The 22,683-nt window shown below is 37.5% G+C and overlaps 1 protein-coding gene across 3 annotated transcripts in view; it reads right to left on the reverse strand.

Moving 5' to 3' along the window:
• RBMS3 (RNA binding motif single stranded interacting protein 3) overlaps positions 1-22,683 on the reverse strand; it is a 703,903-nt gene that overhangs the window by 22,389 nt on the left and 658,831 nt on the right. For all 3 annotated transcript variants that reach the window (XM_066194111.1, XM_066194121.1, XM_066194148.1), the window contains one exon: positions 16,525-16,635. In XM_066194111.1, coding sequence (XP_066050208.1) covers positions 16,525-16,635 — 111 coding nt within the window. The remainder of the gene's footprint in view (positions 1-16,524; positions 16,636-22,683) is intronic.

Consider the following 22,683-nt stretch of genomic DNA (forward strand, 5'->3'; position numbering starts at 1 on the left):
CTGGAACATGAAATCATGGGAGTGTTTTGCAGCTGCTGCCTGAAAACTGACAGAAACTAAGATGGACATTTAAGCCAGTTGGCAGCTACCAAGATCTTGCAGACTAGATTTTGTAGTGGGAACAACATGAGGCATTGTTTCTGAAAATTAAATTTTGTTTGGAATTTCTGGCTCAAGGGAGAATCTTTCTGGTTTGTTCTGAGTTTTTAGAAGATGAATCAGAATGAAACCAAATTTCATAAGATTGATTTCCCACAAACTGGAAACCATGAATGTTGCTTGGCCAACTCTTCTTCTATCTGCAGCTTCAGCAAAGGATCAGTCATATTTGTATTTGGATAGGGTAGAGAATATTAACCTTAAAAGGCTGGTGCCAACTTTAGTACATTTAAAGTAAAGTGTTTTAAAGGGATGTAGTACAAAATACTGCTTCTCATTGGCATAAAAATTGTTGTGTCACAATCCTCAAATGTATTGACATGATCATTAGGTTTGCTTACATGGCAGGGCTGTGGAAGGTGGTAGTAGTAAGCATTTTTGGGGAAGACTTCCTTTTCCTACTTTCCACAAACTTTTGAAATTCCTGTGGGAGAAGGATCACCTTAAAATTAAAGTCAATGCCCTACTGATAGAGTGTGACTGTGCAGGAATATTACAGTCTGCCCCTAGCTATTTAAATTATTAGCTGTGGGAAACTCATCGGCAACAGAGCTACAAAAGCAAAGGAGAAACGTTGACTTTTAGCAGGGGGGACTGAACTATACTGCTATGTCATCAGCTTATCTACCTTGTAACAATCTGATAACAATGTTGAACTCCTAAACTTGTGTGATAAAAAATTACAGAATCTCTCCTAATTTGTCATTGTTTCATTCAAAAGATATTGGGAAGAACTAATGAAGAAGGAAAGATAAGAAAAATGAAAAACAAAACAAAACAAAACGAAACAATGAAAATCAGTAGAAGAACAAAACAGAAAACGCAGGAGGGAAAAAAAAATCCCAATAACTCAAAAAATAGCCATCCCTCCTTGCCTTAAGCCCTCCATCTTATCATCTATTCAGTATTCCCTTCCTACAGAAAGGTCCTTTTAGGATGCCTTCGATTTTTGACTCCTGCAGGTCTTTCATACTATTTCGCTATAGTATTTTCTTAACCTATCAGGTATTGTTTCACTGGGGAAGTGTGATCAACACAGCTGATGAACCCTAAGCGAAGTAACCAAGATCACAAGCCTGATGCTTCAGCTTTCAACTCTCACTTTGCACAGATGAGCAACTTAACACATAGGAAGCATGAGGTTTTTTGAAAAATAAAAAAGTGCAAGTGCTCATTTTTTATAAGACACTATTAAATAGAGCTTTATGGGTGTGCTTTGTAGTTATTTTACCAGGAATATGAGCAATGCTTGAAGGGGCCAGTAAACCAGATGTGTCTTAGTGCTGGTAGAATAGCAGCATGCCAAGGCTCTTCTTTGGGTTCTTTCAGTGCTAGTTTTCCAAGGGAGACAGAATCACCTCAATTGTATTCAAATCATATACAATTATCACTTGGTATGTATTTGCGCTCTAACACCTTCTTACAGTTCTGGAAAATACAAGCACTGAACGTTTTCAGTGCTGGTGTATGAATTTTAATGATTTCTAGGGTTAATAAAGACCTGGCCAAGTATAAAGCAATTCCTGTCACTGGAGGAAAAAAAAAATCTGTTAATCAGTCTTGTCCTCACTCTCACTGTACTGATTGTAAATAGTTTTAGACAGGGCTAAAAAAAGTGTAGCAGCAGTCTCAGCTTGATAGACTAGTATGCTGAAATGGTTGGTCTTGATACATTTTTTCAGCTAGCACATTCTGTAAAAAATTGGAAGCAAAGCAAAATAACAAAATCTTCCCAATTTCCTCCCCTCTCTCTAATTCTGATAGAGATTATGAGGAGAATAATCCAGGAAGGGAATCAACATTGGGGAAAATATAAATACATGTTTAAACATCCATATTTCCTCCTTATGAATGCCTTTCATATGACAGAGATGTCCAAACAGCACTTAAGGAGCAACAGCAAAATGCCTGACAGACAGGCATGATAAGTAATGGCTCAAAATGTTTGCAAGCCAGACAGAAAGGGTGACTTTTTCTTTCCTTTTTTTTTTTTTTTTTTTTTTTCCCCCTGAAAATCCTTTAAGGTAAACTCACTCCATGTCTGCTGGCATGCAGCCATTTTCCTATAAATTCATATTACAATGCTGTATTTCTAATGGATTGGGTATGGTGCTTTTCCATTTTGCTAATGAGAAAAGCTAAAGGCCATTACTTGTTCTGATTAAGATCCCAAGGGAAGAAATGTGATGTGTATATTACCAGGCCATACATAAAGGAAGTATTTGGCATTTCCAATCAATCAGATGAAGGGTAGACAGAAAAAGTCTTATCCTGTGACTGCAGAGGAAGAAGATATAGAGGGAAAAGAAACCATAGAAAGTGTCTTTAAAAGGTGACTTACAGGAATCAGTTATAATGATATTAGTATGATCAATGACTAGGGCTACTATCTGGGAAGGATGTAATTACCAAAATGAAAACTTTGAAATGGGAAGCCTGATCAAGGGCAGAGGTACTGTCATATTTCTCAGAGCACTGTCAACTCTCATCCAGGCAATGTATTACTGTGTCACTCACAAGCACTACGAGGTTGTGCTTCCCTGAGCTGGGAGCAGACCTAGGAAGTGAGGGGTTGAGAAACTTTGCATCCAGCTCAGAGGTGTGGCTAAGTCCGGCCCCAAAGGCAAATCCAAGATAAAGAAAGATAAGGCTGGGCAAAGAGAAAAATAGAAAAGAGAAAATTCCCAGTCATGACTGGCTTTAAGGAAGGTTTCGCAGCACTGCACATTTAAAGACCGTTTCAATAGAGAAAGGAAATGCTGCAGATCAATGAGCTACTTGTCATAAAGGAGAGGAAACAACAAAAAACGAACCAAGAGATGCACTTCTCAATATTCAGAAGAATAGTCTGGAATATCCTCTAAGATGTTTCAATATGCAATTCCTACGTGTTTAATCCTGTTGTCATAGAATTTTTCAAATTTATACCTGAATGAAATACAAAGTTGAGAGATAATTTTTCATCTCTTTTTCAATGGCTGCATAGTAACAGCTTGAAAACAGCGCAAGATAGATGCTCCAAATGGCAAATAAAATGAATAGAGCTTGGAGATGGGTGTTCTAAGAGAGAACAAGATCCCTTGACTGTATCACAATGCATAGTCAGAGGGGTAGATATACTTTAAATAATATATTAATTTCACATTATGAATCACTCTGGAACATTAAAACTGGCAAAAAAATCTACCACACTACATCCTCTCAAATGGGATCCAGATTAATAGCACATTACGGTCAATGACAGCAAAACTACAATAACTGGTAAGGTCAGCAGGAGAGATAGTCTCCTGTACTCCCCCAAATCTGTATTAAGGCATTTAGCTTTCCTGTTTAGGACACCACTGATTCTTTACAGATACTTGGGAATGCTTCAGATACTTCCACTTGGAATTAGAAAGAAAGGCTGTAACACTTTCCCCCATGTGCTTTAAAAGAACATCTTCAACCCTTCCCTTCATCATGAGATCAGGAAGCAAAGCTAAGAGATGTATTTCTCTTAAATATTACTGGTGACAAGGCACGGATGCAACTTACAGCGCTGAAAAAAGGAAAAAGAACCACAGCTGAGAAAGCCCATCTACAGCTATCAAACTGAAATTCAATCATCTTCAGCTTTCCGTAAAAGCATATATTTAAAATATTCCACACAGGCCCTAACAGGAGTTCTCAGTGAGCAATTCTGATCCCTCTGCTCCAGTCAGGTGAAAAGGAACCAACGCTGCACAAATACACCCCAGCCTGTACAGGCAAGCAATTCTGGCCTCTTCTAAATGCACCAGCCTGGTCAGGGAATTGTTCTTCTCAGGAGCATCTTGTGGAGTGTCTGTTTCTAGGCTAGGTTGTTCGTTCTGGTTCTTTGATGCACTTCTGGCTCTGGCACAAGGACTGACTGGAAAGCTCAGACATCTTCATTTTGCACTGGCTCTCACTGATCAGCATAATGTTCCTTTTCTCCTTTCCTTTTATACATAATATATATATATAAAAGAAAAAAGATTAAGTGCTGTGCAAATATTTGCAGTGGACATAGTCCTAACTGCACTACAGATTCCCTTGTCCAAGAATATGACAGAAATGACAAAGTGGCCATTTTTCTGTCAAATAAATTTACAACAACACTTTAACGCCATAGGACTTTGCATGATTTACCTCACAAAAAAGGATTGCCGCTGACATACAAGTGTTATACGGAACTCATGGGCCACACTGCTAAAATACAAATTAGCAGAGTTAACACTTAGGAAGCATAAAACTGGCTATTCCTGAAGCTAAATGAGGGCATCTGCAGATTCCTCGCACTTAGTGGCTGATGTCAGGGACAACAAATTTAATTTTAGGATTGGAGGGTGCGTGTGGGGGATGGTTTGCAAGCCTGCCCAGCTGTAATACCCCCTAACAGCCTTGAAGGAATGGTAATTGTGAACTGAAACAGCATCTGCTTAACTGTTATCCTTGCCTCAGGATGGGAACTTTTTGCTTGTTGTGAAGATCATGAGAAACACTACTTGGAGCGTGAAGATGAAAACAGCACAAGATTAAAAACATTAAATACAACCACCAAGACACAGCTGTCCATACTGCTAGTGAACTCAGGGAAATATAAATGCCAAAATGTATTTGACATTCATGATATAATTTGGTATAGGAATTTAGAACACTGAGATAACTGAAAATTTCTATTTTAAAATATCTTTCATTATTGTTAGTATAGAGGACAGATTATTACAGATTATTTAGTGAGAGGCAATTAAGATTCACTGCTAGGCAGTAAAGCCAAGTCTAACTTCAACTGCTAAAATCTCTTTTCTTACTGAGAAGAATGGGCCAATTAGTTCAGCTGCCTTGACCAGAACAGCTTATGGCAGTCCATCACACTGAGGCTTTGCCTCAAACGTACAGCTGACCATCCCTGGGTTTGGAACAGGAGGTGGTGTCCATACTATAAGAAAGACTACACTGTGTTGAGGTCATTTACCTCAAAGGGAATTGAAGAACTTGCAATTATTTGATTATTTTTTTAAGTGATGCTATAAAGTTTAATGAACATTTTTAAAACATCTTGAGAATATAAAATGCAATATAGGTGCTGCTGTTCCTATTTGTCAGTTGTTCTCTTCCTCAGGATGTCTCTGAAAAGACTGGAGTCCTGTTGTGTTTGGGAGGAACAGCAAATGCTACAGATTCCCTCCTGTATAATTTGTACCTTAGGGGGAAAAAAAAAAGAAAAAGAAGAAATGTTTGGCATAAATCTGCAGTACATGTGCAGATGGAGTTAAAAAACTTCCATAGAAATGCCACAGCTTCATAAACTGAACTAACTGAACTGCCTAAAAAATAAGTGCTTCAAACTATCAATAAGTACTGAAATTTCTTACAATAGGATCAGCTCCGCCTGCAGATCTCTGTAGAACAATTACAGACAAGAGACACTAATACTTTACAGCTCTGTGCCAGACTTGTAATTGCAATCATATAATTAAGAGTCCTTGGAACACATATCCAATAGTGTACGCAATAACGTAAAAATCCTAATATTAAAAATAAGCTCAAGATGATGCCTTGGTGCTTAAGCCATATTTTTCTGCTTTGAAATGCAAGAAAATATAAGACTGCTCATGACATTTATATGAAAATTAATGAAAAAGAAAAGTGGATTTATAAGCCTTGAAATGTATTATTTTCCTTGCCTTCTGTTGCAGATTAATTACTTCAAATTTTTCCATCAATCATTTTCTGATTTCAAACTCTGTTATACTCAGTTTTGAACAAAGGATAAAGATTTCAGCAAGGTCTTCTGTTCTCAATATTGTTTAGGTACAAATAAAATAAGGAAACCTCTTTCTTCAGCCAATTGCCACACACTGAGGGGAATTTTTTGCTACTAACTATTTCCTCATGTCCCCTTGCACATCAAGGAAATCTGAAATTGTTGCTACTTGCATTTTTTAGTTATGGATAAACTTCATGTAATACAATAATCTTATAGAATGTGTATAGGAAAATTATACTAATCAATCAAATTATGACCATTTTGTTGGAACAGCCATTTATTTCCAGAAAACTTAAGATTCTGAGATAAGCCCATTGTCTTCAGAAGAAATCAGTTCTACTAAGGCTAGTTAGGAGCATCTGTATGTTAAAAGAAAGTCAGCAAGATAGCTTTTGTAAAACAGTTATCTTTAAACACTAAAATTTTGAGCACCAATTTGGATTCTGAGGATAAACTAGGCAGGGTTATCTGTGGGAATACCATCATAGCCCAATTCACGCTTCCCCTTGTTACTGCATTTTTGTCACTCTGATTTGCAATGTCAAAAATGCCAATTGCAAAAAGAACAAATGCAACTATTTTTTAGTCAAGTGCAGGTGTTTTAGGGGGAAAAGGCCGGCAGCAGAGCAAAATTACAGTAAACAACAGGAAGGGAGCAGTCAGGTGCCTGTGCAGTTGCAAAAAAAAATCACTTTGGAAATCACAGTGCCTTTGGTCTATACTGCAAACATTGCCCACACAGCTGTGGTTCACAAGCCAGAGAACACAAACAGCATGAAGTTCTTGCATCAGTGAAATCAGGTTGTGTCATATAAATATTATATGGATTTAAGCGAAACCCCCAGGGGAAACACCGCAAAGGAAAACTGGGAGTTGAGGTTGGAAAATGCACAATAATTTGGACATTTAGATACTAAAGTCTTAACAAAGCTTCTGTTGCTGCATGGCAACTACTAATACTAAAAAGGCAAAATTAGAAGCATTCAGGTGTGTCTACCACATTCAAAAGTCATAAAATGTCATGAAGGACAGAGCAGTCCTTCACAGGAGCAGAAAAGGATTTTCCTCTGGGATTCAAGTGCTCCCTGGGCCCATCCCAATGAGGTGTGGCTCACCTCTGCCGCACAGTAGAAATCTGCTGTGTTCAACAGTTCATCACCTTGCTAGAAAAACAATTCAATTCAGCAAACTCCCAAATTCACTCAACACAGCTGCTCTCAAACCCCTTGCTACAGCTCAATGAAAAGTGCTGACTGAGCTGTTTCATAGTAAATATTAGGTATAGCAGAACTCTCCTCCCAAATTGAGTCTTTTAGGAGCAAGAGGATTCTGCAGCCTCGTAGTTGTGACACAGTATCACCCATAACTCACAGATAATAAAATACCATCAGAGGGCACAGAGGTTATTGCCATCAGCAGCTCCCTATAGAATTGTATATCATTTGAACAAAGCTTATCCTTTTCTGAGAACTTCAGGTTGAAATCACTGTATATACAGGATCCCAGTGTCGTACACAATGTATGAAGACTGTACCTTTGGCTCCTTCATTTAACCTTGCTTCACAAATGAGTGAACCCTGAACAGGCTGCTCTTTCCAGAAGGAAATAAGAAAGATACCTCAAAAGCACTGGTAATTTGTCTTACGGGAAGTTTAAACCTTTGGGGTACCAGTTTGCCAACCATCTGATAAGCCATGCGGATTAACTATGAAATGCACTGTGAGCTGAAATTCAGTGGGATACCATATGGGAAAAGGCAGTGAAATTCAATGGAATATTATTTTTGTGAGCAGCTGCAGGTCCAGGACTTTGTCCAATACAGACGTTATGTTATGTCTTCCATTGTGATTAAAATACGTAAAATAATGAACATCTTTAAGTTTAAATTCACTTTCAACTACATTGTACGTGTTTTCCATAACATGGCAACAGGTCACCTTCCAAAACACTGCAACACCTGCAATCTAGTGTTTCTGTGAAGTCTCAGTGCCTCTGGAATTAAAAAAATTCCCTCAAGAAAGAATAGGGGAAATGTAATTCAAAGATTGCTGCTCAGAGTAAAAACATTTTGCTTAACAAAATGTACCCATCTTATTGGAAAGAAAAAAAAATAAAATCCAAGGAGTGCAGTATTCTTACTAATCACACAACACATGTTGAAATGAATCAATCTTACCTCTTGGTTCCAAATGTTTTTTAGTAAAAGATACAGTGAATGGTCAGTTGCAACATACGCTTACTCTTTGACTGTAAACCTCAGACATTGCAAAGAAAATGTTATTTTGATGCACAGCTCTTTTCTGAGTCTTGGTACATCATGCTCAGTAAACATTTTTAAAAGTTTTTTATAATATCATATGTCTCAGTACTTAAATGAATCTTACTTGTTTTGAACTAAAATAACAATGTTTCTCTGTGATGAAAAACAGAGGTTGGAGATGAAAAAAGGCTATTAGCCACTGCTCTGGATTTGTGTCAACACCTGGAAATCCCTCCCGTGGATTTTGATGTGTTTGGTCCAGTTGATTTCTAGATGTCCCGAACAATGAACTTTGTATGCTTCATTTCAAACGCTAGTCTAGCTCTTACTTTCTGCAACATATTAAAGTTATGCTTTCCCTATTCTACTTTCATTACCTTATTGGTAGCACCCCTAAAATTTCCTTTCCATAGATACCCTTCATGCACCTACACTGTGCTGTAAACCACTGCTGTCCTTCACCTTCACACCCTTTTCTTTCTGCTGAAGTTTACATCTCTCTCTGAAGCTGATACAGTTCAAGTGCTTCACCTTATACCTAAATGATATTGCCTGAAGGACTGTAACAGTACTTAGGATAAACTAGCTGGTTTTCCATATAATTTATTAAGTTGTTCTTTTCCACTGACGATACAGCTTCTTCAAGGATTTCAAGACTTCCGGCTGTGTTTGTGTGCACTTGTACATGAGGAGAAATGAACACAGAGCTGCTTCCCAGCTCTTGGCAGAGAAGAATTGTGGAAGCAGCACCTCTGGGAGACACTTCTTGCTTTTCACATGGCCACAGTTTTGAAAAACCACCTTTCACCTCCCTAAAATCCTCAAACTTGCCCTGTATTATAGATCCCCCAAAGAGCTTGTCTTCACCACTTTTATTTGGATTTATTACTTCTCTGGAAAGCCATATTCCTCATTTCAGGAAAAATTACCTGAACCTGGTTTAAACACAGGCAGGATAATAAAAACAAATTTCATTCTAATAAGGCAAAGAGTTCTCTTCTTGATTGAAAAATAGAAAACACATTTACAAAAGAGAAGCACATCAAGAAAATACAGATGATAGACCTGACATTTAGAGTACTTTTGTTTTCCACCTCTTATTGAGTTTGCCAGTTGTAGGTGTGGCAGGATGTTTCAAACCTAGAATTATTTTCAGGGTTTTTTTTCCAACCTATTATTTGTCCCTCTCTTCTACTTCCCTGCCTGCTAAATAAAGAGATTTTTTTCTCTCCCCAAAACTTGCCCTGTTATTTATAGAATCAGCACAATTTCACAAGGAAATATGTGAACATTATATTTTTCCTCTTGAAATTCAAAGTATTTAGGTAAATGACCTACTAGTAGTTAGCAAAATGAGTTCACAATCTTGGTTCATCTTTAGGAGAGATAGAAACAAAAATTTCTGGGAGTATGACTATAAGTGAGCCTTTTTTGAGTGGATATTCTGCAGACCACTAAATTTATGCCAGATACTACCAGTTTTAGGTAGTTTCTATTAGTTAGTTTCTATTCATTACTACAAAATAAAAAAAGTTCATTTTATATGCAGTACATGGCTATTACTAAATAAAAGAAACCAACATGCTTGGAAGAGCTGGCTTTGAACCACACTCCCATTCACCAGGTGGCACTTCTAGAAATCACAAAAAAGAACTGCAGCAGTCATATTTAAGAAAACATATGAGAAACAACCCTCTAAATGTTCAAGTTTACAGTAATGTGAAGTCATCTGCAAATCAGTTTGAGGTTAGTTTGATGATGAAAATGAAGTTATATTAGTTAGAACTTTTCTGGATGATTCTTTTTACTTTGCTGATCCATCACTATTGCTTTGTGTTGATGTGTATTTTTATCACCACAATCAGGGAGTTGATTTCTTCTCTGAAAGGGAATCTGGGCTAATGTCACTTTGAGTCAGTAGCTGAAACCTCAAAGAGAGGCAAGGAGTCCTTAACAAAAGCTCTTTGTTAGTTGGTGGAAGTGTTGTGTGAATGTAAAATTTAACACAGAATAAAAGCTACTGACGTGCTGGGCTAAGATGAAGTGCTGCTTGGACCAAAAATGGAATTCCCTCCATCTGTGTTTATTCACCTTTTACATTTTCCCTTCCTGCCTGTGACAGGTAGTGGCTTTGAAGATTGGCATACTTGCACAAAAAGGCAAACAGTAAGCCACTACCAAGAAATGGTAGGAAAGTAGAGCTGAGTTCAGAAGAGAAGGGGGAACACTGCAGATACATGATTTTATAAACTCTACTCATTCAAAACTACCATTTAACCACAGCTATGGTCAAACACAGACTGTGGAACCCATGTTGAGACAGATGAGCAGCAAGAGTCTCATCTGCACAGGAGGGGATCTTCCCAGTTCTTACATGAGTCTGTGGAATTTCAAGATGGTCCAGAAAGTGAAAAGGTCACACCTTTCCTTGCTTACCTGAGCAGGTATTTGGCTCTCAATTTAAGAATTTTTCCTCAAAAGATGCTGTTGCATCCAAAAATGTTTCCTTATATAAATGCTGAATCTATTTTTAAGATTGTTAACCTTTTGTCTCAATAATATTTAAGGGCAGTAAACTCTGCAAATTGATTTAATCCTTCATGAAAAAAGTTCTCAGTCTCCTGTTGACTGCTTAGAATCTGGTGCTTTTCAGCTGCACTGAGTTCTCCTTTTATCTCAAATTACACGAGGTAAATTGGAACTGCCTTTCAAGAGAATGTTTGGAAAGAAAGGTGCAGGAGGAGTTACCTGTTTTTTATAAATCTCACAAGAATTTATGCTGATTTTCTCCTTTCTAACCAGAATCAATTCTCCTTAAATGGATCTCCCACCCCAGACAGCTTCATGTTGTTAATCACTTACATTTGCCCTGGACTTTGGCTGAGTAAAAGGATAAGGAAGATCTTAGTTTCAGCCCGAACTAGGCTGTTTCATTTGAAATGGGTTCAGTCCTATATTTTCCACACAAACAGTAACTGAAACTGTCAGTCAATAAATAAAATAAAAGAGCTCTAAGATTAACACCTGATAATGTGAAAGGCACAAGACTGCAAAGAAACTTTGCTCCTGTAGCTCTCCAAGGACCTTGTGACACACAATTAGAATAACAGAGAGTACTTTTTGAACAAGAATCAGAACATGAGGGGAATGCGATGATGTTTCAGCTCCTTGCAGCTCTAGTATCTGCAAATAGAATGGAAGATTAAACAGGAAAAAAACCAACCCTATCTAACAAAGCAGTTATTCTGCTGAGGCCTTCAGGTGACATTTTAAACCACCGGTGACCATGGAGTATCCAAAGGAAATAAAAGATAAAAAACCTATAACAAGCTTGTTGTTCCATTGAAGGGTTCTGGAGATATCATCAAGCCTTGCTGGCAACAAAAAGAACTAACAAAGTGAAAGATAAGACTGATGTACCTGCATAACAAGCCTGCTATTCCACTGAGAAATTCTGGTGATACTATAAAACCAGGAAGGCTGAGTTAGGGTAGTTTGCAGTTACAACAGGATCCCGCATTATGTCATGGCAATTCTTTCACCTGACTGGTTTTTTAATACAGAGTATCTGGAACAATTAAACTATTTTTTTTCTTTGTTGTTTTGTTGTTTAAAAAGTGCAATGGAGGGTTTATTTTGTAAGTTGACTATCAAATTTCTAAATTAGAAATTGAAAGCGTAGTGAACTTCAAGTGTGAAGAACAATTAAGCAGCCCAGTTGAGCTACCAGTTTTAGTAAAAAACACCTGGCTTCTACTCACTCTTCCATTGATGTGGGCCTCAAAAGTCTAAGATGAAACAAGGCTACAGTAGGGCAGTTACAAAGGAGAGAGAGAGAGAGAGAGAAAAAGCTGGAGTTGCCCCTCTGCCTGTGAGGACTAACAAAGGCTGCCTCAAACTGTTGAGTGAAACTGGAACCCAAGCAGTATCTGAAATGGATGCTAACACCAGGGAGGGGAGCGAAACCCCAACCAAGAAAGTGCAGAACAGCAAACTTCCTACAGGAATGACAAGCAGTGGAGAAAGAATAAGCAAATCTCTTTCCCACCGAAGAGGCAGATTATTGCTGCTGATGGCCAAACTTGGAAGTGCCAAGCAGCATTGACTGAAAGCGGTGATCAAACTGCTCAGTTTTCACATTTCTAAAGGTTTTTGTATTATATCCACTCAGGCATCAATCACAATGTTATTAAACCACGAAAGAGATGTCAGATCAATGGCTGTATCGGAAACATTTTGAATGACAGGCGGATGATGGAACAATTCCAGCCTCCATACATTATTAAACACATACTAATGTTACTCTTTCAGTGCTACCCTTACAGACTCACGCACTCTATTCTCCCTCTAAAGTACCTTTTTTAATAACAGACCTAATTGTAGATGAATATTACATAGGAAAAACAAGACTTACTATAATAAATTATAATAAACTAGTAAAAAAAAAAACCCCAAGCTTTAAACCCCGTGTCTATCTTCACATTATGCCTTCTGGCATTAAAATTTCATTTTAATACAATTGTAGGAGCTGAGACTGGGTTGTCAGCCTTAATCAGAATATTCAGAGCTATTGCTTTCTTGCTGTAATGTTGACATAATTTAAGCTTAGGTTTTCTTTATGTATTTGCCCACAGCTAGCACACCCATGTAAATGCATTTTGCTCTTTTTGAGTGAAGAGGTATCTATGAAAAATACATATAAATATGGCAGAAATCGCCCCTCTGGCAGATTGTCTGCTTAACTCCAGATTTCAAGCAGAATGGGGAAGTGATCAGAGCAGCACACGTACCTCTCAATTCATCAGCAACAAAAGCTGTATTTTCACCAGCAGAAATCAATTTGATTTTCATAAAGGCAGAAAAGAATTCTGTTCTTGGTGGATGAAGCACAAAGCATGGTAACTGGGACATGCAAATGCTGTACCGATTTCTCTCACAACACAGGAACATAGGGTCGAGGTACTATAAAGGGCACACCTTTACCTTCTCTCTCCCTCCTGAGCCCTTTATCACCCTTTGGCACTGGAATCTAAGATGGATTTGCAGCTTTTCCTTTGGCCTGGCATCTTGATAGCCTGATTAGGCATCCTACTGATTAGGGAGTGCTTAGTACAGCAGAGATGTCTAATTTTATGCAGACAATTCAATAAGAGATAAGAAACAAGAATGTTAAAAATATAATTAAATGAAAATAAATATGCATTCTTTGGGAGTTTGTATAGAAGGAAAACTTCTTGTCCCTATTCATGGCAAATGGTTTCCTAAACAAAACTATTTGTGTTTTGGGGGGAAGGCTTTACCTAGCACAAGGGAAATGCAGCTGACTATGAGTGAGTCTATAGAAAAACTACTTTGTTTTGACTGCTGAATTGGATGCTCCCAGATGGAAGTCCTACCAGCATTAAGCCCAGCCTGGGATGGTGATAAAATAACCAAGTGGATGGAGGTAACTGCCCCCTGGATTCCCAAGGGTTTTAATGTGGGCTTCAGGGCTGAGAGATCAAAACTCAAATCCAGGTTTTGGAGTCAAGGCAGGAAAAGGCAGAGGCTGGTGTTACTCAGATCACTTGCCTCACCAAAGAGCTAAAGAGTGCTCCTCTGTGAAGGGAGATGGAATGGCTCCAGCCTGGACAGGGTATTTTAATCTTTTAAGGAGCATCAAAAGGCCAAGTAATTCCCACAAGATACAAAGTTGCATAGACCCTTATGCTATTTCACTGGCTCACTCACCAGAGAATAAATTTTCTGTTGAAGCAATGTTTTAGGAACCCATGTTCATCCTGAATCAGGTAAGTGTGGAAGTGATTTTGAAGTTAACTCTCATTGAAGTGACCACAGGGGTCTGTTTCAGCTGAAAAATATGTTATGTTAATTAGCAAAATGCTTTGTCTAAGGAAGTGAACATATGAAAGCCTTCCCATAAAAACTGCTTTGCATACTGCAAGCTTTTAAATTAAATTGGGACAGAATTACTGCCAACAGTGAGTAGAATTATTTGAGTAGAATTATTTGTGACTTTTTATCTTGCTTGCCTAAAAAAATCTGGCTGGTTTCTTGAAAGGTAGCTGGTGGCTCTTTATTGCACTCTGTTGCACAGTTTTAAGGATAAAATTGAAAAATATATTCATAACAGAAATGTATCATTTACATCATTTATCTCCCATAAAACCTAGTCCTGCTGAGGTACCCACAGTAGTATGGCTTGGACTTGGCACAATTCTTCATGTTTTATGCTCTCAATGCTCCTCTCTCTGGACCGAAATTCAGAATTCCAAATAAATGAAGAAAAATATCTCTAAATAAGTCATATCTCTAAATAGCTTGTGTTCCCCATGTGTTTTTTTGTTGTTGTTGTTGTTTTTTTTCCTTGTAACAGAATACATGCTGAAGAATGAATTTCACATCTGGATGGATATATCCAACAGAACTGCTACTGGCAGCCCAAATTGTGATTTCTGATAGGAGGAATTCCCAACAGGAGGAATTCTTGAAGACAGCCATGACTATACTGCTTGCATGAGTACTTAAACTGAATGTGGTGCTGATGCTTTTTTATCTAAGAGAAATCCTGTATGTGATAAAATAGGGTGCCATTTGAGATGCTTGAAAAACCTATGGATATTGTAGCACTCATCAATCATTTACTCTTTCTTCAATCTTTTTACTCTTGCTCTTTAAGTTTTCTGCAAATGACTTACGAGTTATACAGATAGTAAACATAAACCTGTATGGTATACCTCTGAATGTATTTCAAGAAATTATTACAGGGAATGCTGTGACCTTGAAAGATAAAACTGTGTAAAGAGCTAGGAAAAGAAAGGAAAGATTTTCATTTGGTTTCAGTAACATGAGTTCAGGATCTCACTGCCACCCACTAGATGACCCACTGCTTCTCAGAGTCCTTTGCCTGACTCCCCAGATGGATTTGTTACTGTAAGCACTGAAGCAGTGGTCTCAAGCAAGAAAAGAACATTAACTGGGAATTTTCTAGTTTCCATTAAGACTGTGAGACAATGAGGGCAGAAGACAATGTCTGTTAAGAGTTATGGAATTGAAAATGACAGGCAAAGGAAAAAATTCGGAGGAGCTGCCCAACAGCACAACCAGAATTAAATTTCCATTTCCCTGCCTTAACTTTTAAACATGCTTTAGAATCACAATAATTACACATGCAGAAATTCTCACTAGACCAAGTATTTCCTTCAGTTTCATGTAGGGGAAAATGCTGAGATTAACTTTGCGATGTAATTCCTAATTCTGATTATTGAATGCAACATTTAAAATATCAAGGATAAACAGTAAATCATCATATTTAAGCTTCATTGAAAAAAAATACAGATGACTTAGATCTTAACAGAGTTTTTTTAAAGAAGTGAGAAGAGACATTGGAGTTAGAATTAAATTCAACAGATAGGGAAGAAGGAGGTGAAGAAAAGAGATCAGGAAGAGACCCAACACAGTGGGTTAAATAACTTTGTACAGATGCAATTGTATTAAGTACCTCATTCAATTAATAAAAAAAGTTGGAAAACTGTGTTCCTACAGATTAGTGTCAAGTAGAACAGTGGTGAAAGAAAGGGTAAGTGCATAACAGAGCATGTTATGTAATTTTACATTTCATATAATTATTACATAAAGAGCATGTGTGCTAAAGACACAGATATGTATTATGTAGGCCTGTATTTTTGCAAAAATTTACATTACATGCAGTGTCCACACATTCACATATCAAACCACCATATATAGTCTCCAGTTTCTGTATTTTAGGAACTTTTCAGAGAGCTTAAATGATTTTAATTAGGAGGGGTTTTTTGCCTTTCTCTGACTCTGGGGGAGTTAACTGAGTATGACCTACACAGCTTAAAAAGAAAATTCAAAAAAAGTTGCTGAAATATGCATGTTTATATAGGATATGCTGGAAACACAGCTGGCCTTGACCAAAAATCACATTTCTAAACCAGAAGCAAAATACATATGGCTGGCTGCTACGGTTTGAAGTGAGTAGTGGATCCTTCCACAAAGCCAGAAGTCCTGATCCCAGTGGTATGCTTTCTACACTGACAAGCAAACAGTTTAAAAAACAAGTTGATAGAGAAGTACTTCCATAATTACATGAGAACTAGTACAGATAATTCCTCTTGAATATATATCAGGTTTTGTTGGCCTACCATTTTACTACTCATACTACTTTGTCATTTCTGTTCTGTCATAACTAATGGCTGCTGTATGATGGTGAAGCCCTGAAAAGCACTGGAACGAGTAGTAAATTACCTTAGGAAACTCAGTAAGCAATAGATGCTTTGCAATAGAGAAAGAAAAAAAATAGTGATCTTACCGTTCCTGTTGTGCCCAAGGAAAGGTGGTTCATCTGTTGGGTCAGAGGGCCCATCATGCTTGCTGGCTGCATTGACATAGTGTGGTCCATTGTTGGTGTTATCACAGCACCCTAGAAACACACATTATTTACAGTTCAACCTCTCTCATATTAAAAAAAAAAAAAAAAAAAAAAAGAAAAAGGAGAAAAAAAAGGCATTCTTTAAATGAGTAAACCTGACTGAAAACTTGACATGAATCTTAAAAGACACTAATATATGTGTCAGAAGAAATATGTTTTGTTCCTATTGACAACCAAGCTACACACATATATTATTTGTACTGCTAATGAGGCCATTTTATGTCAGCTCCAATTAAGTGTCATTTTTCACTTCATTGCTCTTGACAAACAAATGCATATGTTCTTTCCATGAAGAATGCTACTGTACATTGCAAAATGCCTGTCATTTCCATTTTCCCATATCCTATATAGAACAATCTTACAGACAGAACACATATGTCCCCAATTTTCTCTGACTTCTAAAGCCTTCAGATACAGAGATCTTCAGCCTATTATGGTAATTATCTTGGATTTTTCCAGTCTCAGTTAAGAACCCTTACTCATGAGATTTTATAGCTGATTAAGTAAGACTAGCTATTGATAGTGAGTTTGGTAGTGACACCCATTTAAAACACATACACGGTGTTTAAAAGCATTTTTCTTCTCATAAAAAACAAAGACATTAATAACAAAGAGCATATGTACTGAAGCAAGACTGAGACTTTGACAAAAAATGAAACAAAAGACATGCCAGAGGAGCTTTGGAGAGAGAGCTTCTTTGCCATTCATATTCCTTGGTTTTTGCTCTCCCACTCCCCAAGGTCCCATGTTGGCAACATCATGACTTAGTGAAGTGTTGACTCTCTTCAGCTCTAGGTTGTAAAATGCTATTTCCTGTGTTGGTTAGAGAAAGTCAGTCAGAAAATGTGGTCTGCTTTTTTTCTTGCAGATAGTGACATGAGGTGGTATTTCCAGTCATTTCTTCATATGAAATAATAACTTTACTTTGTATGTATCTTTGCGTGCACACATCACAAACTTGCACAACCACATTATATCTGCTACAAAGTGTGAAAAATGTAGATGAATGTATTTGTTAAAAAAATGACTTTTTTTTCCCCTTTGAGAATACTGGAAAAATTCACCTAAAACAAACTTGTTTAACCAACCTCTAAAACAAACTTGTTTCAAAACTCATAGCATACCTGTTTTTACATGTCTATCTCACATTCACATAGAGCTGTTTTTGCCAAGGATCTGATCAGAAGCTAAGGATTTCAATTTTTCAGTTACAAATAAAAAGACATAAAAACACAAAATTCTGGGGAAAAACCAATTCAATTTTACCTTCCAGCAATGTTTTTTTGCAGTCCCCGCAAACTCATTCCTTGCATGCAGTGGGGTAAAAAGAAGGTAGGCTCATTTTGGTCAGTCCTTTTTGTAATACTCTCAGCATATGAAATAAATACACACTCGTTATATGTCACAGAGTGGATTTCTTGCATTGACAAGAGTCCCTAGAGAAATCTGACAAATTTCAGAAGTTAGCCTCTGTGGAGTATTTGTCCTGATTCCAAATAAATGCTCAGGAAACAAGCTGATCAATGTGCATGCATCAAACCTGCAACACTTTCCACTTTTGCCACTTTATTGGCTATATTAATTTGCACTGGTTTACATGGATTAGTTTATTGATTAGCTCATTTAATGAACTACCACAGTGAAGTCTTCCCTTTGGGTGAAAGAGTCTAAAAGCAAATCTGCGGGGCACACACCTATTCAGCCCATCCAGCAGTTCCTGCATGGCAGATTCAGTGCAAGAGTCTGAAGAAGAACCACGCACAACGAAAATAATGTTCTTGTTTTGTTTCTGAAATCAGTGGCCTCGGATACTATGCAGCCAGATGAGGCCCTAGGGTTTGGACTTCAACTGCACTTTTTGGTCATGATAGGAAATTGTAAACTCTATACTCCGAGTGATCAGCATTTTTACTCTATCAAACCATCCGTGGTCAAATTAAATTTGTCAGCTGATAAACAATTCTCAGTTCCCTCTACAAGCAGTGTTCTCCTTTGCCTAAAAGGTGGAGAATTGCCTCAGGGCTTTCCATGACAGACAAGCTGGGCACCCACTTATGATGTCTAGGAAGGTGATCCTCCCTCCATATTTTTGAGATCCCACTTGGAGAGATGCGTCCAGCTCTGGGGGCCCCAGTATAAAGAGAATATGGACCTGTTTGAGAGGGTCCAGAGGGGGGGCATGAGGATGATTTTAGAGTGCAACAGTCTATGTAAGCATCTGAAGGGAAGGTGTTAGAGCATGGAACTAGGCTCTTCTCAGTGTTGCCAAACAATCAGGCAAGAGGCAACTGGCAGAGACTGATGCTTAGGAGGTTCCTGAGGAAGAACTTCTTTACTGTGCTGGTGATCCTGTACTGGAACAGGTTGCCCAGAGAGGTTGTGGAGTCTCTCTCACTGGAGATCCTCAAGAACCCTCTGGGTGCAATCCTGTGAAAAGATGCTTATTGCAGAAGTATGGTTAGAGGAACTTGCTGTGATTACACGTGTGACAGACTGATAACTATTCCTGGGTACAAATTTAGGAGCCTGGAAATGAAGAAGGGGCAGTGGTGAAGGAAGTCTTATGGTTTAGTGTGACATACGCCACTGTCAGACTTAGAACGGAAAAGTCTGAGAGCAAATGTCTTTCAGCAAAGAAGTAAGCAGGACAGGTATTGCAAACAAACTATTAAAAAAAATATGGACTGGAGAGAAAGTATATCAACGACAAAAAAAAAATTGCTCAGAGACAGAAAACATATCATTTTCCAATTGAAAATATATATATTCCTGTTCCTGAATATACGCCATTTAATACACTAGAAAAAAGAAGCTGGGAAAATAAATCAGGTATTTGCAGCTTTCCTAAGACAGCTTAACATGTTTTAAGCTGACAGTTACCTAGAGCAGAGAATTACATGCATTTCCCAGATCATTAATTCACCAGTTCAGAATCTTCTTGTGATCACGTAGGAAAGAAATTATACTTAATTAAGGAAATATCGTCTGGTTGTTAGGGCGACACGCAGTCTCCAGACCATAATGCCTTTCATAATACATGCTGTCAAGTCCATTCATATTCAATTTATTTAGCTGTAGAAGACAAAAATGTCTTGCATCAGATGTTGCCATCATATTAAAAGTAATTTGATTCTTTTCAGCCTATAATATGTAATTGCTGATAAACATCCAGTTGGCTACTGGCAAAGGTTACATCAAACATATTGTTTAGTCTTCATCTGTTTGGATGTCTGATTTTACTGAGTTTGTAAATGTATAGAAAGGCATCTTAGCATTGCAAACTATTACTTAAGGCCCAGTTTAATTGCAAAATCCTGTAGAAGAAATTATCATGAAGTTTTTGCCACTGTCTTTGCCGAAAAAGGTAGTTGGCCCGTCAATTATTTAGATCTGTCCTGTTGCCCTGTTGCCTCAGTATGATTTTTTTTTTTATTATTTTTTTTTTATTATTTTTTTTTTTGTAATTCCCAGAAGAAACTGGTTATTATAATGACTTTTAAATTTGGTAAGACATTCTCAGCAAATGATTTGTCCTACAATTGTGTCGTAGAGTGGTTTTAAGAGAAATTAACAGGGCAAATGGTAAGGAATAATGATACAGACATGCATGTTTTTTGCAACATTTTGATAAGCCTAAAATAAGCTGACATACAGATTTGATTTCCTCTTCACTTTATTTGAAAGACCTTGCTGTTTTAGAATGCTTTAAGCTTTATGAATGTACTTTTCCTATGAGAAATTGACTGTCTATATTTCAGAATATAGTCTATCACTTACAAAGAGAGAAGCCTGACTTTGTTAACTATGAACACTGCACATCCCCTCTATGGCAACAAAGTCAAATAACAGGAAGGACACCAAATACAGTTTATCACATGAGGTAAAATATCTTTAAGTATTTGCCAATACCAAAAGGCATCAGCAGAACAAGTCTACGTTGGTGCAAAGACCCACGCCACCTTTTGTCTGTTGAAGGGTGGGAAAGTGACATCAGAAATAAAAAGTGTGTTAGGAGGCTTTAGGAATGGAGAGTTCACTAGTTCAGAGATGCACTTAGGGCCCAGTGGGAGGATGGATTAGTTAGTCACAGCTTTCTACAATAATGAACTGCATTAAAGGTTTCTATTTTATTCCGGTGTTCTAATACTGATATTGGACTTAAGGGGAAAATACCAGCTGAATAAATAGTTTTTAAAGCTTACAGTAAGCATCTGTTTATTTTAGAGTTTACTTCTTTATTTAAGAAGTTTTAACAAGTTAACCATACTTACAAATTTTGCTTTGTAAATACTGGCCAATGTAAAGCCAACAAATTTTACAGCAGAAAACTTACTTTTTGAATTTGTTTACAGATTTCTTGTGCAGACATATAAGCACCAGGCCATTCTATCTGAAAATGTATTACCCTACCACCAAGTGAATGCCTTTATGTTATCGAGAACATGTTTCTTGCAGTTTTATTAAGCTGAGTGAAAGGATGACTTTTCTTATACTTATCAGACAGCCATATCTATCAAGAATTAATATGAAAAAAATCAACATGCATGCTTTTTTGCAGATAAATACACTCTCTCCACACTGAACAAATGATGGCCATATTTTGATTGATTTACTGTTCTGTCTAGTCTGACTTGTCTGATCTTCTTGGCTTTCCCCCTACAGGAAGCAGAAAAACCAGGTCCCCTTGTCAGAAATTAGTCCGCTCAACTACTCCAAACTGGTTGGTAAGATCCAAACTCCTATGACTGCTGCAGGAAGATTAAAGGCAGCATTGAAATCCTGTCTGTCCTCTGTCATCAGCTCTGCTGGGAATACTTGCTGACACTCCAAAACAAAGGAAAACTTATTTCCCTTTCTCAGTGAAAAGGTAGCAATTGCCGTAGCATTTGCCAGTTTATCAGAGATTAAATTATGATTTGAGTACAGAAGATCAGCAAACGTCAGCTAAAAATTTATACTCTGCAAGCCCTAGGATTTGACTTGATTTCATTACATTGTTGATTTCAAAAGCTTACTAAAAATGTGGTAAAGCGAGCAAGAAGCCCAAACCCTCCACTAAGTTCAACCAGCTTTAACTTTGGAATAGGCAAACCTGATACAGGCCTTTACCAATGCTGAGCCCTGCTTCTGTACTGAGTACTAAACCACAAGATCACATGGTAATATTTTGAATCTTGGGCATAAATTCAAATTCTTATCTAACATCACCTTCATAACATAGTTGAACCTCCGAGGAGCAATGGGTGTATTTGCTTTCCCTTTCTTATGTTTTTGCTGTATGTTTGTGAACTTCTTTCCTCGGCTGAAAGTATACATCATAGGTCCAAGAGAATTACTGCCCAGAAGTAACTGATTTTAAAGGATTAAGAATCCAAATATAGTGTGGTAAATAAAGAACAAAGGTGACCCCTGTGCAGGCTTCACCTTTCTTACAACAATAGCCAAGGTTTTTTTTATGGTTTCTCTCCTATTGTCCTTCTTGCCTTGTATTTCCTGTCTCCTAGTTTAACATACAGCTTTTGATAATGTACAGATACTAGCCTACATGTACAAATCCAGATTAAAAAGATTTAGAAATGGGAACATCAAGATATGATGAAAAGACAGTTGATGCAATAGGAAGAGTTTTATATTAGCAACTGTGTGCACAAATAAAGCAATACCTGAAACAATATTGTACCAGTTAATAAATGTATTATATCAGGCAGAACTAGAAGGGAATGAGAAATCTCATTAGCTTTTTTCCTACTCTTTAGCTTATGAGTACGCACTTGGCTGTATGACGGCTTTATGTAGCCACTCCACGTATCAGTGCTTTTGTTATGTCAAGAACAGCCCCATGAACAAAAGAATCCTCACAACTCTCAAATAGGGTTTAGCATTCCCAGAAGACAAAAAAGAAACACAAAGGTGGTAATTTGCTTGGGACATAACTACTGTAACACACAGATCAAATCTTCTCCTTCCCTTCCCACTATCAGATTTCACAAAAGAAAGATTTCAATCCATGTCAAAACAAGCAATTTCGTTCTGTTTATA

Source organism: Chamaea fasciata, unplaced genomic scaffold (assembly GCF_029207755.1).
Source record: "Chamaea fasciata isolate MVZ Bird 193981 ecotype frontalis unplaced genomic scaffold, bChaFas1.0.hap1 SCAF_1, whole genome shotgun sequence".
Taxonomy (NCBI): domain Eukaryota; kingdom Metazoa; phylum Chordata; class Aves; order Passeriformes; family Sylviidae; genus Chamaea; species Chamaea fasciata.